Raw genomic sequence first — 16,012 nt, 5'->3', positions numbered from 1 at the left:
GTGGATATGCATGTCAACCCAGCTGCAATCTCTGCTGCACTTAAAAAAGGAAATTCACCTAGAACAGCCTGCTATATTTATGCAACCGAGCTGCCACGCACGAAGCACAGGGAGACGAGGAAAGCTTTAACAGGGATCAACACACTCATGATTAATGAAAAACAGAACGGAGAACAATAAAAGCAAGAAGCTGTGAAGAACCGGATGGATGTGATCCTCGGGAAGCCAAATAAAGTGACATGGGGGGATTCGGCTGCAGCAGAGGACTTTGATCTGCTATTGATAAAATAGCTTGTCATGCTCTTATTTATTCTAGTTAATTCCTGTAGCTCTATGAGCCTTTTCTTAAGATTGGAGTAAAAATAAATAAATAAAGAGTCAAGCGATTATATATATATATATATATATATATATAAAAAGGATGAAAGACTGATCCCTCACTAATGGTACAGATTAATGCTCAGTTTCATCCCTGTGAAATTAAAGCCATTATATATTGGTCTATGCTTCTGTTTTCTATCATTTTAGATTAAATGTGTACAGGGAGAGTAGAGGAGGGGAACTATGTCACTGACAGACGTAATTTCTCCAAGAAATATTTCAGTACTGCTAATAATATGCGTTTGAGTAAATGGGTTTTATAAAAACAGACAAAATAGGTCATTATGTTTGTATAATGAACTACCAACATATTAAAATCTGACTGTGAGTAGACATGATGTTGCATTTCATTTAAATTTCACAATCTGTGGTATCTGAAGTCGAATGCTCTGCAGAGTGGTGTCATGTGTAAACATTTGGTATGTGGGTCGAGGTACATCGAGAATGCCAAATGTGTTTGTGCTGACAGTGAAATGGCAAAGCCTTTAGTCGCATTTGTCAACGTTTCAAAAGTGAAATACACATACATTTGAGATATCCTAAATGCATCAATACTTGGAATTTTTCTCTTTGGGGAAAAGTTGTATATAATTGTACTTACATATTGTCCTCAAATTATCAACAGTGATGTCCATAATTCTGTTTATATTTTGAAAATATGTTGTATTCCATTTTTTCAATCAACTTAGTACTGAAAACTACCTCATATGTCTGAAGAGGATACTTGCATTTTGAATACATTATTTTAAAAAGACGCTAAAGGCTAACATGGAGAATGTCTCTGTGTCTCCTCCATATAAAGCCTCAGTCCCAAATTGCAAGATTAGCCCAGATGTCTGGAGTCTTACTTCAGCCCATCCTGAGAGGGACACCAATGGCAGTTTGAGGTCTCCAGTTGTGTGTAAAACTAGCCCCATGCCCACAGGACTGGATAGGATGAATGGATCAAGGGGATCCCTAGGTTGCTGTGCAGCATCTTTCCTTGTTGCTACTTCACAAAGGCCTGAACATTATACAGATGAGATTGTTCTCTATTCGGCATGAAGGCTTTGCTGTTTGTTGTCTGGAATTGCAGCACAGAAAGATCCTGAAAGATGTGCGTGACTACTCTGTGGATCCCCACGGGCAAGTTCGCTTGAATAACAGTAGGTAATTAAAAATTGGGCACGTACAATGGAAAATAATGTCCGATTCCCTGTGGTCTATATTCATTTTGATCTCAGTATACTAATAAATAAGATTTCTTTCTTTGCCGAGTAAAGGAACCAGTGCCATTCTCACATTGACAGAAGTGATATTTTCCCATAAGTGCTGCGCCGACTTCCTTAGGATCTTAATGTGTTATTGATTTTCCCCACTGCTCTACTCATTTCCTCCGCAGATGCCTACACAATAACAGAAGTGACATATATTTGGACTCGCAATGCCTCTGAATCAGTGGTGGTGGCAGAAGATGGGTCCAGACTAAATCAGTACGATTTGCTTGGCCAAACTGTGGGAAATGAAACTATCAAATCAAGTACAGGTAAGTAGAACTCGTGAGTAGCAATTGATAAGTATTAACACATGTTTGCCATTACAGATGATATGTCTTAGTGTTTTGCCAAAAGCCTTTGTTTACATAACGCTCGTTATATCGCAATGTATTGCTGTGACCGTATATCCCAAGAAATATCACGGTTTGCAGCGGATGGTATAAAAGGATGTCTGCTGCTCATCAGATCCAAAAATACTATCTGGAAAGAAGCTGTCGCACGCCCTGTGTGGAATAATTATACATTTGGATTATCAAGCCTGGATACTGATTGTTTTCACTTCCTGGACATCTGTGCGTCGTTGTTGGAGAGAACGGAGACATGGTTTATATCTAATCCTCGCTGAAAGAAGCCTTACTAACCTTTCCTGAAGATCTTGCACTTGTCACCACGTTGTGCCTTCCACTTCAGCCAAGTTCCAACATGAAATTTAAGTTCATAAAATGAGACTTGCGGAGCACAACATGACCAAGCTTTAAGTAGTATTTCAATAGCTATGGAATGCACTGTGGAAGAAACAAATTCACTGGAATACAAAGACAGGCAAACCTCCCAGCTGCTCTACGCCACCCTGGGATTGTTCAGTACAATTCCAATTTTCTACCAACAGTTAGAGCACAGTCTCTACATAAATGAGTTGCTATTGGACTTGCTTTGAAAAAAGGATCGTCTGGGGTGCTCTCATCCTCTTGAGGAAATAACATGCTGGAGTTATATGGAAACCACCACGTCTCTGAAGCTGGATTTATGTTTTTTAGATACAACTCCGTAATCGGTGGGTGCATAAACTGTTGGTGAAATACAATACATACAATAGCACATGGCCAGTTGTCCATAACAAGCCCATATTTCACTGAGAAACACAGCCTTACTATGGACAAAGAGAGCTAAAGAGTGAAGTTCAAGATTTCTCCAAGCTTCACTTCCTGAGATGGGACATAACCTTGTTTATGGGTTGTCACCCATTTGCTATTTTCATAGTGTTCCCTTTTTTAAGCAGAATACATAAAGGCTTGGAGCAGCGATTTAGTGTGGTGTCACCACAGCGTAATTGACTTTCTGTAATGCAGTTTTCCCCATTAGACTGATGGTTTGTGTTGGAAGATCAAGCTCTAAAGCTCCTATATTTGATTCTGATGTCAGAACTATACATTACAGCTTTCTTTAACTTTTGAACCCATACATAACCACATTTTATGGTGACCATAAAAACAATATGATTTTTATGGAAATCTGGAATGGAATTCATAATTCTGTGCTGTTCTATTTTCTATGGTTTTTGGTGACTGTTTGAATATTTTGTTGACATTGAAGCCTCTATCAATATAAAAAAAATCTACTTTATTTTGTAAATTGTGCTTTTGAAAATATACTCCCTATCTAAATTCTACCTGCTCTAATTACAAGAAAACAAATATTAGTTTTCTGTATTAAGGAAAAGGCGATTAAACAAAATTAAATATTTGGCTTAATTTGTTAAATTGTGGCCTGTACCAAATCAAACCTTCAACCCATCAATTGCAAATTAAAAATAAATGTGTTGATTGCAAGTTTGCATTAGGTAGCAGAATTAATCCTCTGTCAAACAAATAACTTGTCTTGCAATTTTTATGTGTGATTTTTGGGTCAAAGTGTTTATTTGATCCAGGATATTTATTTTTATAAGGACACATGTTGTAACATATTTACAGTTGGTTTTAATGAATTACCAGATTAACTGCTAAATAATTATAATCAAATTGAGCAAGCTAAAGTTATTATGAGGTAAACAGACAATCTAACATGTTACATACACACATGTTACATGTTACATCCTTTATTTCATATTAAATCCAGGAATTACATTAATTTTAAAGTAACCTACTCCAGAGTACAAGCAATATAGGGGAAACCATTTTTGATAAAACTGCAAACCTAAAGGAACTATTTAGGAAACATTAGTGGTCAAGTATTTAATTTTACAAATATTGCATACAATTATGTATATATATTATTTAATCCTTGAGAAACATCAAAGTTCATGCTCTGATTCAACACAGGTTGGTACCTAATTTGCAGGAATAACGTGTCCTATGTGCTTTTATAGAACATGTCTTTCAAAACAATAACCGTTGGCCTTTTCATCCCAGGAAGAGCTTTGCCCAGCAATACGTTTGGAGCTTCACAGCATGCCTTAGCATTAGAGTTTGCTGCAGTTTGATTACACTAATTGAACAAGTCCACAATGCCCTCTGATTAAAGGAGACAGATATTGCAGTCCGTGCGGACCCACTGCCAACATCACTGTGGCTCAGCACAACCTATAGAGCCTATACTAACACAGTGATGGCCTGGTTCCATTACTCAGCTGACATCATGATGTAGCATCTTGGGATTCATAACTGACAAATTAATATGTATATACATACACACACACACACACACATATACACACACACAACATTTTCAAAAACATAGAGTTTTAAATTTGCTAGTGAACTCTTTCCAGTGATGCAGAGTGATGTTCATTTGGTGCAACTTAATATTCTTGGCTGGTGATTTCATCATTTACCATAGTTTTGACAGAGCTAATTAAAGTAATGCTAGAAATGTTAGCATCCCTATGATCGAATTTCCTTCTATCACTATAATAATATCATGCATTACATGGTTTCTATTAGAGCAACTGTAGCATGAGATTTGACTGAAAATATAAACTTTTTAGTTTATTTTAGGTGACAATTCAGTGATTACAAAAAAATCCCTTTCAGCCTAAAGCATGCAATAATGCTTAGTTATTTTAAGAAAGGGCTGAGGCTTATTTCAAGAGAATTGTGCATCTTGGGATTTTCTGGAATTCTCTCAATTCTCTGCATATTCTCTGCTAGATAATTGTCTCTGAATGTTGTTAACACCCTGTGAGCCGCGACACGAGAGACAGGAGGCAGTAATTCCAATAAATAGACAACCTGCACATTAACCCGTAACAACATTAATACCGCAGCAATGTAACATCTCCTGCTTTCGACATTTCACATGATAAACTGTCCAACAGTCCCCCCTTAAGAGCATAGGCTCCTTTAAAAGCGTTCAGTCCCGCTCCAGGGTGATCACTGACCGATTGGCAAGCCTTATATTAGACAGCAAATTGCTTCATTCTCATGGTAGCCAATCAATCAATCGAGCCTCCGCAGACCGGTGTACCTTTAAATCTCTGTGACAGGGGAGCCTGACCTGTCACAACCTGCTCAACTTTGAAACACAGACTTACAGAGTATCTGAACTTCAGCACAATGGTAATTGTTGGATGTTGAAATGTAATTAATCAAACATATAGTACTTAAACATTTAAAAGTGGGGTGGTGGGTGTCAGAGAACCACCATAATACCTACAGATTATACTTCAACTACAGCTTTGTAAGTCACATACCAATAATTATTCATGCCAGTTTGATCACCCTGATTGTATTCATCTTTGCTTCAGAAGTGTATTTTTAATTTAGAATTGCCAAAATAAATCGCATATATATTCTGTGCATTGAAAGCGAACTAGTCTAGTCTAACTGTTCAGTGTTCTGTGCTTAAGGCTTTATTAGAGGAACACCATTTTTGAAATAATGCTTTACAACCAGGGTCCTTCACACAAACTAAAGCAAAGCAGTGACTGGAGTCGCCTTCATGGGCTAACAGAGAAATGTCCCAGCTTTATGGTGTACTGTGGGTATATCTCCCTTCCTTCGTGGGAAATGTAATGAGGAATTTGTTAAGACAACATTGGTTTATTTCTCTGATGCAATTACAAAATACTCAAAGTATTTGTTATTCAAATGGCTATTTTACACACTAATACATAACGACAGTCCCTGCCCCCAGCCACAAAAATTAATACAATGATTTACTACACAAAAGTAAAATAAGAATTAGCTGGCTATGGTATGCAAAAGACTTCACATGTTTAAAATGGTAGTTTGAATATTCAGTTTTTCCCCATGGTTTTAAATTCTGCCCCTCTTCCTGTTCCACTGGGTGATTCACTGATGATTTTTTAACACAACACTCAAAATTAGATTCTTAACAGGCAAACAAAAAAGCAGAAAAGTGATTTTGATTGTAATTAAAGTTTTATTTGAACAATTCTGTATTATTTCACAACCCTCAAAGCATTCTATGCACATTCTATACACTATTGTGAACCAAACTTATTTTGAAATGACACTGTCAAAGCTATGGCATCTTGTAAAAGTGTACTGGTTTCAGTACTTTTCATATCATATCATATGGTAAATTACCACACAATTAAAGTCATTTCATAAACAATATCTGTGATATTAAAATATCAAATAATTACACCAGAGAATGTTAAATAATCAAAGTATATATAATTAGGTTCTGATGCACTGCAACACTCTCTTAATGTTGATTAAGTAGAATTATAAAGTATTTTGTAATAATTGCAAATTTATATTGAGTAATCTGAGCAATCAGCCATTTGTTTGTGTTTCACTTCCTGTCAATGGAATACGAAATGCAGCTAAAGACTGATTTGATTCATTTTCATGTAACACGAGTCGCAAATGAACAATTAACATTATTCTTGGATGGACTATGATTTTCAAAGCAAAATGCCATGAATAAACCCAGAGGGCCTTATTTTCAGAAGTAGGTAATGGTTTTATGCATGAACTAGGGCAGTGAAGAGTAAATCTACTAATAATTGTAGTTTTCCAATCCATGCTGTTACACATGTTTTTGTATTTTTTTGTTTTTAAATCCATACATTTACTCTAATAGAATGCTTACACCTAGTCAAGCAAAGTGTGATAACGATAACTTTGTGTTGCCGCAGGTAAGGGTATATTCTACAAAATCAATGTTAATAATGATCATTTTAATGAGTAAAAGTACACCATCAAAATTGTTGATCTAAATTAAAGTACTCTACATAGAATCGTGTCATATTTACAGATTAATTTGTCAACACTAAGGGGCATATATACTAAGATTTACATACAATAATTCAAGCCACATTTTCATTGAGAATTCAAAAAATTGACATTTTTTTTTATACGTACTAAGAGAAAATATGTTAATGAAATTAGCCTCAGTGGGTTAATTTAAATATAGCACTGTGACGCAATGGTGAGATTACTAGTATCTCTAGCATTACGAGATTCCCAGTTTATTCCCCCTGAGGAGTATTCACTGGATTTTAATCTTTACCGTTTGCAGACTTCACAGATCCCTAAGCTTGTCTAGAAATGTTTGTTTTTATTAAGGATTGTCACTAATAAGTAAACCAGCTTATTTTATTGAATACAGCTTCAAGAAATACAAATAAATAAATGACATTCATTGAATAATATACATTATAGTTTCTGCTTCCATGTATGAATTTGAAACACAAATCTGTAAATGCATAAACTAAAATCAAGTTTACAGTATAACTTTTGAATGGTTTTACTTAATTAAAAAACAAAATGGACATGACTAGGCATACCATCTGGCCGCATAATTCCTGGACACTTTGAAACAGACATGTTTTAAGTAATTGCAAATAATCAACAACACAAAGCAATTAATGAGCCTTTGCTGAATAGATTATATTGCTTAACTACTGACGGGCAACATAATAACTAAAAACTATATATTAAATTGAAGTGACGAATATGATTGTTATTATTCTGATCACACAAAATGAGAAACAAAACTAAAACTGATTAACATTTAGTTCTAAAAGATGTGTAGGCTTTTTTTCCCTCATTATTTTTTTCTGGTGAGTAGAACGCTTGCTAAGGGAGAAGGCCTCAATTTAACCCATATAACAATGTAACGATGAAAGAAGGGGCAGAGAACCAACAGGGACCTACACACCAACCATAGCAGACCAGTAGCAGGGCGCAACAGGCCAAATAAATAAAACAACACTGGACGTAGGCAGGTAATGGCATCTGCACATCACCCATCGGGTACTCGAGGAGCAGGACATCTACATAGAGTAGCATAGAGATCTGCCCCTACCCCTAACATAAAACCAGGAGCAGGGCATACCAAGCTCAACTGTAAATAAGAACATAAGAAAGTTTACAAACGAAATTTGTTCCCAAATTTTCAGCTTCTACCACATCGCTATGGAGTTTGTTCCAGATTGTGACAACTCTATGTTTGAAGAAGTGTCTCCTGTTTTCCATTTGTTATTATTTGGACGCTAAGTAGATAGCATCCAAATAATAACAAATTGGACTAGTGTCCACAAACCATAGGATACAAACAGTTGGTCTGTGCGAAGGAGTCCTCTGTAACACTGCAAAGCCCACAAGGAGCACAGCAGACCACTTTTTCCACTGCTCCTGCAGAAACTGCAAAATCACCATTATAGGGCAGGTGACTGACTCATGTCTTCTGTCCAGACATCATATCAGGAAAGTTTGTCAGTGGTAAGAGTTTTTCTACCTTATGGACGGAGCTCTCGCCAGCTGGATGGTGACCACAGCAGCACCAGACAGCCCCTAGAGCTGTGAGGCAGTCCTGCACAGGAGCCAGACCCAGAGCTGCAGCAGGCCTGAGTTCGGATGCCACAGCATGCTCTGAGGGGGAAGCTGCCAAGGGTTTCTGCTCAGTGAACATACCAGCCCTTGTCTATGAAGGGGGGCTAACATGGCATCCATGCACTTGGAAAAAGTGCGAGGAGCTAGAGACAGGCTGAAGGACAGACTTGTACGAAGGCAAAGCGGATAAACTTCTAATGTGCTGGTACGATGGGGACATGGAAATACGCATACTTCAGTTCCACCATGATAAACCAGTTGCCTGGTGGAATGGCCTTGGCTGTGGTGCGCTGGTTGCCCAACATCTCAGATCCAAGATGAGGCAGAAACCTGTGTCTTTCTTGAGCACCAGGAAGTAGGGGGAATATAATCACTTGTGCTGCACCGGAGGGTCCACTTCCAGGAATTGCGCACTTGTGCAGCAGTGCTGAGATCTCTGTAAAGGGGTCCTTCACTTACGACCACACCACACCCCTGAAAGAGGAGTGGTGGGCTTGGATTGGTTTGGAATAGCCAACTGATATAATTTGGAGCATCCAGGAGTCCTGTGCTAATTCAAGAGTTGCTGGGGGTTGTACTGGTGGGCTGGAGGCTGTTGGAAGCCTTCAGGCCTGGTGAGTGGCTGTTTGAGGAGTGACAGTGCACAGTGAGCTTTGTTATACAAAAATACATTCAACCAAGGTCTCCGCCTTTGGGTAGTATTCTCAATTTGAAGGATAACTTGCTGAAAAGAGTCAGGAACCTTGATTTAAATATATTTCTAATATCTACACAAATGTTTAATATGTCATTAAAAGGGTTTTGTGAAGTTCAGTTTCTTTTCTTTTTCGCCTCTCTCACACAAGTCAAATCTGCCTGCTCAGTTGCAAATGACTAATAATACATGATCTAAGATATCATCCTAGAATGAGCTACACTCATCTGCATGTTATAATTTATTTGAGGAACCTTTCCAATATGGTGCCCACAAAAGTCAATATTTAAAATAATTAATTCCAAAACTGTAGCAAACAAATAGTTTTTACAGTACAGTAGCTGACAAATGCCTCTCCCCAAAGACTACAGATGTTAGAAAGGATTACTAGGGAATATACAAGTCTGAAAACCACAGAAAACCCTGGTTCTCCAGCACAAGTTTCAGGACTTTCCAAACTGTCCTTCTGAAACTGACCTGTTTTGTTCTCAATGAGTATCAATTTGAACAGCTCTGTTTATTCTGTTTCTCTTCCTTTAGGTGAATACACAGTCATGACAGCACATTTTCACTTGAAACGGAAGATTGGCTACTTTGTTATTCAGACTTATTTACCATGCATCATGACAGTCATTCTGTCACAAGTGTCATTTTGGCTGAACAGAGAGTCTGTGCCTGCAAGGACAGTTTTTGGTAAGTACATTCTGGCTTCAGGTCAGTGTTCACATTTAATTTGTTATAAGAAAAGCTAGGAGTCCTGACTGCTGGGACACAATTAACATTACACCACCTAAGCCTAATAAACACATGGCACTAAAGAGGAGAGCAATAGACATGAATCATTATCATGGGTTAGTCAAAGGTACACTTTTCTAGCCCCAGATGGACCCTGAATATATATTAATATGCAGAGAATCAGACACAAACACATTTAGTACACAATTTATACAGATCTGCTGCTTATGATAAAAGGTCAGATTTCCTACTTTAAACTTACAATGCTGACACAGGCATTATATTTGTAACAGAACCAATTACAGAAAAAAAACAGAACGAAAACAAAACCAGAATATACATAGTTAAAGAATATTAATGATGGACTCTATTATCTATTCTGCAGGCAGAACATATCTTTGTATACTAAGTCTGTTCAGATGTTTCATATGACAATATATCACTAAAATGTCAGTGTGTTAGGGTTTATTATTGTGACTGCAGTTCTGACCTCTTTAAATGAGAAAACAAACTATAATACACTTAAACTGGATTCAAGTTGAAATTCTGTTCAACCAAATAGATATCAATGTGAGCGTTTCTCTAAACAATCTATCAGGACTTCAGTGGAAAGGCTTCCGATATCAAGTAACACAATGTATACTGACTTTGTTAATTTCAGATTTGATAATAAATTAAACCGCTTTGACAGACTGCTGCGTTACGTCATTTTGACATTGAAGAGGAATGTGTAGAACTGCAGAGCATGTGTGTATATATCTTTCTTTCCTCCTTTATCTCTGCATACAGGCATCTTCATACCCAACAATAACTATAATGTATAATTATATTACATATGCAGTATTGTTCTTATCTTACCTTTAATTATTGAAATGCATTTATGAAAAGACAAAACTCTATAAATAAATACATATATACATACATACATTGGGGAGGCCATCATCCATCAGTGGATCAATATAGGCTGATGATGACTGAATTAATTAATATAAATGTTAATGAAGTAACATTTTTAGTTTAGCGCCAACATCTTTCTGAAAAGTACTTTAATACAACAAGGGCTCTACATCGGCACTTTACTCGTACTAAACCGTTGTGTGTCTGTTGCAATAGATATATGTATTGATATAACCCTTTATAAGAGCATAGAAGCTGGGGTTCGGCAAAAGAGACAACCTCGTGTAAGGATCTTCTGTGCTTCAGGGCACAATTATTTAACCAGTATGTTGTGAACAGTTGTCAGCATTGATCAAACATACAAAAGATCGTTGAGCGTTTGTGTTTAGTACAAATACGCAGAATACATTTAATTTATATGATATTGAAAGAACAGCAGTGTTGGATAATCAAGTTAAAATACAACATATTTAAACAGTGGGAAACAAACAGAAAAACTAAAGTAAAAGTTTAAATGTAAGTTTAAAAATTAAAAATTAAAAATGTATAACAGCAATACTGTGCCAATCATAGTGTTTTATTCGAGGAAGTGTATTTAACTTGTGAAAAGAGACACGTTTGTCCCAAAAACACGTCATAATCAGATTTACGGCCCAAAAAATGGCAATGGAGAAGTACCGGTTCAACCACAAATACTCAAGTAAATTACGTAAAAACTACAAAAACGCAGGAACAACGGCCATTTCCATGATCATCATCATCATCCAAATGAAGTTGCATGCGTTGTATATAAACAAAGGTAAAACATCAGAAAGACCAGCATTCTCCGCAAGGTCAGCCTGTACTTTAATGGAGAGAGTCGGTGGTTGTCAGACAGCAGGGAGAGAGATTGTAGCCTAGGGTTCAATCATTGGAACGGCACCAGGAAGGATGACTATTAAAGAAGTTCCAATTGTTATTGCCTAGGTTCCTTTAGCCATTAACTTTAGACACTTTGCTAAAGCATGTTTTAGAACCCCTTAAATGTCATGCACTTAGACCCAGGGACCTGCAAAGAAAATAAATACAAAATAAATGAAACCTGAAATTCAAACACTTGCTAACTTAGAAGTATTCAATATTTATTCTACATTGCATATTAATTGGTACACTGAGGTCATTATGAAAAAAATTACGAATATGGAATATCACACCCAGGTTTTTATCTTTGAAGAAACTGATCAACATTTTCAAGTTTAAAGACAGCGACAGACTTGTATGGGAATTTAATCTATGGATGCCTGGGAACCTTGAATATTTTCTTTGGATCACTGACTGCTTATAGACCATACCAGCTAATAAGCATATCTGATAAGACTGCTGATAAGATATATGAAGTTTCTCTCATATATTTATCCCCACCCCCACCCCCATACTCTCCTGCTATACAGTGAATTCATCTGTCAGTTATTGTAGAGCACTAGATAACAAAATTTTCCCGGAGCATTTGCCTTTGGACGCGTCAGCAGTGAGCAGGTGCAGGAACATGCAGTCTCCACCTATGCATACCCCAGTGTGACATATTTAAGCCAATATGCTAAGTCTGTTTATACTCCAATTTAACGCTTTCCAAATTGCTTTCGGTTAAATCAGGAAGAGAATTCCAGAAATGTAAAATACATCAACAGAAAAACAATAGTGTGCTACATTCCGTTTTCTGTATTCGTGACTAAATGCAGGACTATTGAATGACGGGGCTCGTGTTTTCTTCATACCAAAACAAAACAAAAACAAAAGCAGTACAGAAATGTAATCTGTTGATTTTCCTGTGCTAGACTAAGACATAGGGAATAGACAGTGTAGAAAATGTCAACATCAGTCTTGTATCGCTTGTAAAGAATAATATGGTTAATGCATGATCACATATATGTCTTAAAAGGTTTACGATAGTAAGTCCTTGTGTGTATTTTCACAATAATTAACTTAATTATTGGAATTATTGAAGTACTAAATTCTTATTGGATGAATTGGAAACATAATTATGTTGTGTGTGTCTTAATTGGAGCACTTCAAACTAGCTTACAGTTACAGTGTGTGACTTACTCTGGCACTCTAAGTCTTACGAGTAATGTATATATTTTAAACAAAGCACCCTTCTCCTCCAAAAATCAAATCAGTTTAGGATGAAGGTAACAGTGGATGGATTGTAATGATTATGGTTGTGATGGTGATGATGATGATTATTATTATAAACTATACATGGGTCTATACATGGTTTTAGTTGATTGAGCTGCTGTTTACCCGACATCATGCAAATTAAGGGCAAAGTAGTGAATTAATATGTAAATTAGCTCTAGGTACAGTTCTCAAGCTGTTTTTGCACGAACATCACAAAAAGGGTGGTTTTCATCGCACGCGGAGAACAGTACTTAAATCACTGAATCCATGGCTGTCAAGTGACCGCTTGCTCAAATTAAACAGTGTGCAGCTGTGGCGTGTGCCCTGCGTCTAGATAATACTAATACTCTGTGTTACTGATCTTACCCAAGTGGTTTTTCACATCACTGATGGAGCTGCAAGCTGTGAATATAAATGTTTTATGAAGTTAGGATTACAATACGATGTGCAGTACTGAACAGTGCGCCATAGACCCACAACAACATACAGCAGAATGATAATAGGAATAAAATAAAATAAATAACAGCTTTCCGCATTGCCATTCTCCTGAAATAAGAACGTAAGAAAGTGTCCAATCGAGAGGAGGCCATTCGCCCCATTGTGCTCGTTTGGTGTCCATTAATAACTAAGTGATCCAAGGATCCTATCCAGTATATTTTTAAATGTTCCCAAATTGTCTCTTCAGCCACATCGCTGGGGAGTTTGTTCAGATTGTGACGCCTCTGTGTGAAGAAGTGTCTCCTGTTTTCTGTCTTGAATGCCTTGAAGCCCAATTTCAATTTGTGTCCCTGGGTTCGTGTGTCCCTGCAGATCTGGGAAAGCTCCTCTGGTTTGATGTGTATAACCATGAAACCTCCATCAGCAACTTGCTTTACCTTAAAACCCACAATGCGGTCAGATAAGGAAATATATGATTATCTCGGTAGCATTTATCTCGGACATTCTGTTAACTGACTTCTATTTACGAAACAAGCCTCCTCTACAGTAATTACTGAGGTGACAAAGTAAAAATTAGACTGGAAGCTGTCGTAAGGGTTTCTTGAGAAAGATAATCATCTCAGAAGTGATGATCGGTGATGTATGAAAATGATAAGATGCCTAAGTGTCTAACTAATCACTTTTGAAAATGAAGCCTAGGCCAGCCATGACTGCCCCCGCCTTAGAAAATAAAGACTGGAGTCAGGAATGAAAATAAGGCCGTGTTTATGCTCTTAACAATATCGATCCATCTTTATCAATCACCCTGAACGAAGGGTTGCCTTTTAGGTAATTACATACATTATTTATTTGAAAAACTATCTAAGGTTTGCCAAATACATTTTGTTAATAGACCACTGGGCCTAAATGAATGGGGTGATTAGGAATAGATGTATACAAGCAAACAAATGAGATGCATGCTGTGCAGTCAATTTCCTATTTAATGCTGACTCTACAGATTAAGAACCTTGTCTTGTTTTATTACTGTAAATATTTAGATTTTTGCCTCATTTAGCGGGAATGCAGCTGTCATCGTTTGCTTTAAAACTGTGAATGATTAAAGTAGCTTTATAGGACAACCTTGGGTTATTACAGCCCAGTAGCATAAATGTCAGTTTACTGAAGAATCCATTATGTACAAAATGAACTTAATGGATGTAATATCCAATCGGTTGCAAAGACATTTTAGAGAGGAGAAAATGTTTTTATCTTTACCGAAACATTCATTTCCAATATTCTGCAGCAAGCTAATGTTTTTTTTTATTGCGTCCTGTTACAGGAAGTGTCATATGTCTGTCTTTTTCACTATCAGCTTTTAGCAGTACAATGCTTCAAATTTCATCTCTTTTACTTTTTATTAAAATAAAAAAAGATGGTTAATCTAGAAATATTGGGCCGGATTAAATCAAAACCCACCCGTTAATAGCAAACAACAAACCTGTGCATCAAAGCGATTACATTTCTGATTAGAAGAAAGTGGCATCTTAATGAAAATAAAGCCGCAACTGAGTACAGTTCTGTAGTTTTATATTAGCGGGTGGGTCAAAGTTTTGATTTAATCACAGCCATTAGCTTTATTAGCAGGACACATAGTTCCTCGCAATAAGGAATGCTGTCCAATTTATTTAAGAAGACTACATTGAATATAAAAGGTAAGACAGAAACAATTACATTATGGAAATATGTAACATTAAAAAATAACAACAGAGAAGTTCTTAGAATAGACATAAATACAATGTACAATTGTGTCAAGTAAGCATTAAAAACTCAGCAGCAATAACTGAAGCTTGTCTTTTACTTTATCATCCTTTATCCTTTACTTTATCATCCTTCCTATTCACTCGCAAAACTGCGCTTACAATATAGGCCCTGATGGACAGTCTTTAATAAAAACATGCTATTCATTTAGCAGATCAATTGCATCTCTGCTTATTACACAGAGAGCAGTGTTTACTGGGGACCTCAGGGTGAACGCACTACATTGCTTAATTTATTCCTTTAGTTTCCTTAATGCCACACAATTTTAAGTACAAAACAAAACCAAACAACACAAGGCATCTAAACAACAGGACCCAATTTAGTTACGCTCGAGTTGACACTTATTTGATTGACCGTCTTGCATTCTTGTATCAATAATTAAGATACAAGTGCTTTGAAGGTTTAGAAGAATGTGTCCTTGTTGTTTGTTGAACACGTTATCCTGTGTATTTTTGTATTGTTCAAAATTATAGATAGATAGATAGATAGATAGGTGGGTATTTAGGAGGATTTCAAAACATTTGGATATGTTATAGGCTATAAGGCTTACATAAAGTGTTACATTAATTGAATTGGAATGTAATTATTTAATTCTCCCTTACATGTAATGCCTTAATACTTGTGCCAAATAACTGACCTGGATATTTCTATTAAGAGTTCAGATTGGACCTGACATTTTATGTTTTATGTCATGTATGAATCATGTGTCATACATGCTTTTTCATTGTGCTTCAAGAAAAGGTTAATTAAATAACTATCACCGCTCTGATTCATGCTGCCAAACTAAATATAAGATTATACCAGCAAAACTAGTGTATAAATAATGGATAGACAAATATATATATACTGTTAAC

General features: G+C 36.5%; 1 protein-coding gene across 1 annotated transcript in view; it reads left to right on the top strand.

The window, feature by feature from the left end:
• The window catches only part of gabra2a (gamma-aminobutyric acid type A receptor subunit alpha2a), a 61,773-nt gene that overhangs the window by 32,758 nt on the left and 13,003 nt on the right, over positions 1-16,012 (top strand). Inside the window, exons 7-8 of the mRNA XM_066720612.1 lie at positions 1,763-1,906; positions 9,675-9,827. Coding sequence (XP_066576709.1) covers positions 1,763-1,906; positions 9,675-9,827 — 297 coding nt within the window. The remainder of the gene's footprint in view (positions 1-1,762; positions 1,907-9,674; positions 9,828-16,012) is intronic.

The sequence above is a fragment of the Amia ocellicauda genome, chromosome 13, assembly GCF_036373705.1.
Source record: "Amia ocellicauda isolate fAmiCal2 chromosome 13, fAmiCal2.hap1, whole genome shotgun sequence".
NCBI classification, from domain to species: domain Eukaryota; kingdom Metazoa; phylum Chordata; class Actinopteri; order Amiiformes; family Amiidae; genus Amia; species Amia ocellicauda.
The sequence above is the reverse complement of the archived record's forward strand: the minus strand, read 5'-3'. Positions and strand labels throughout refer to the sequence as shown.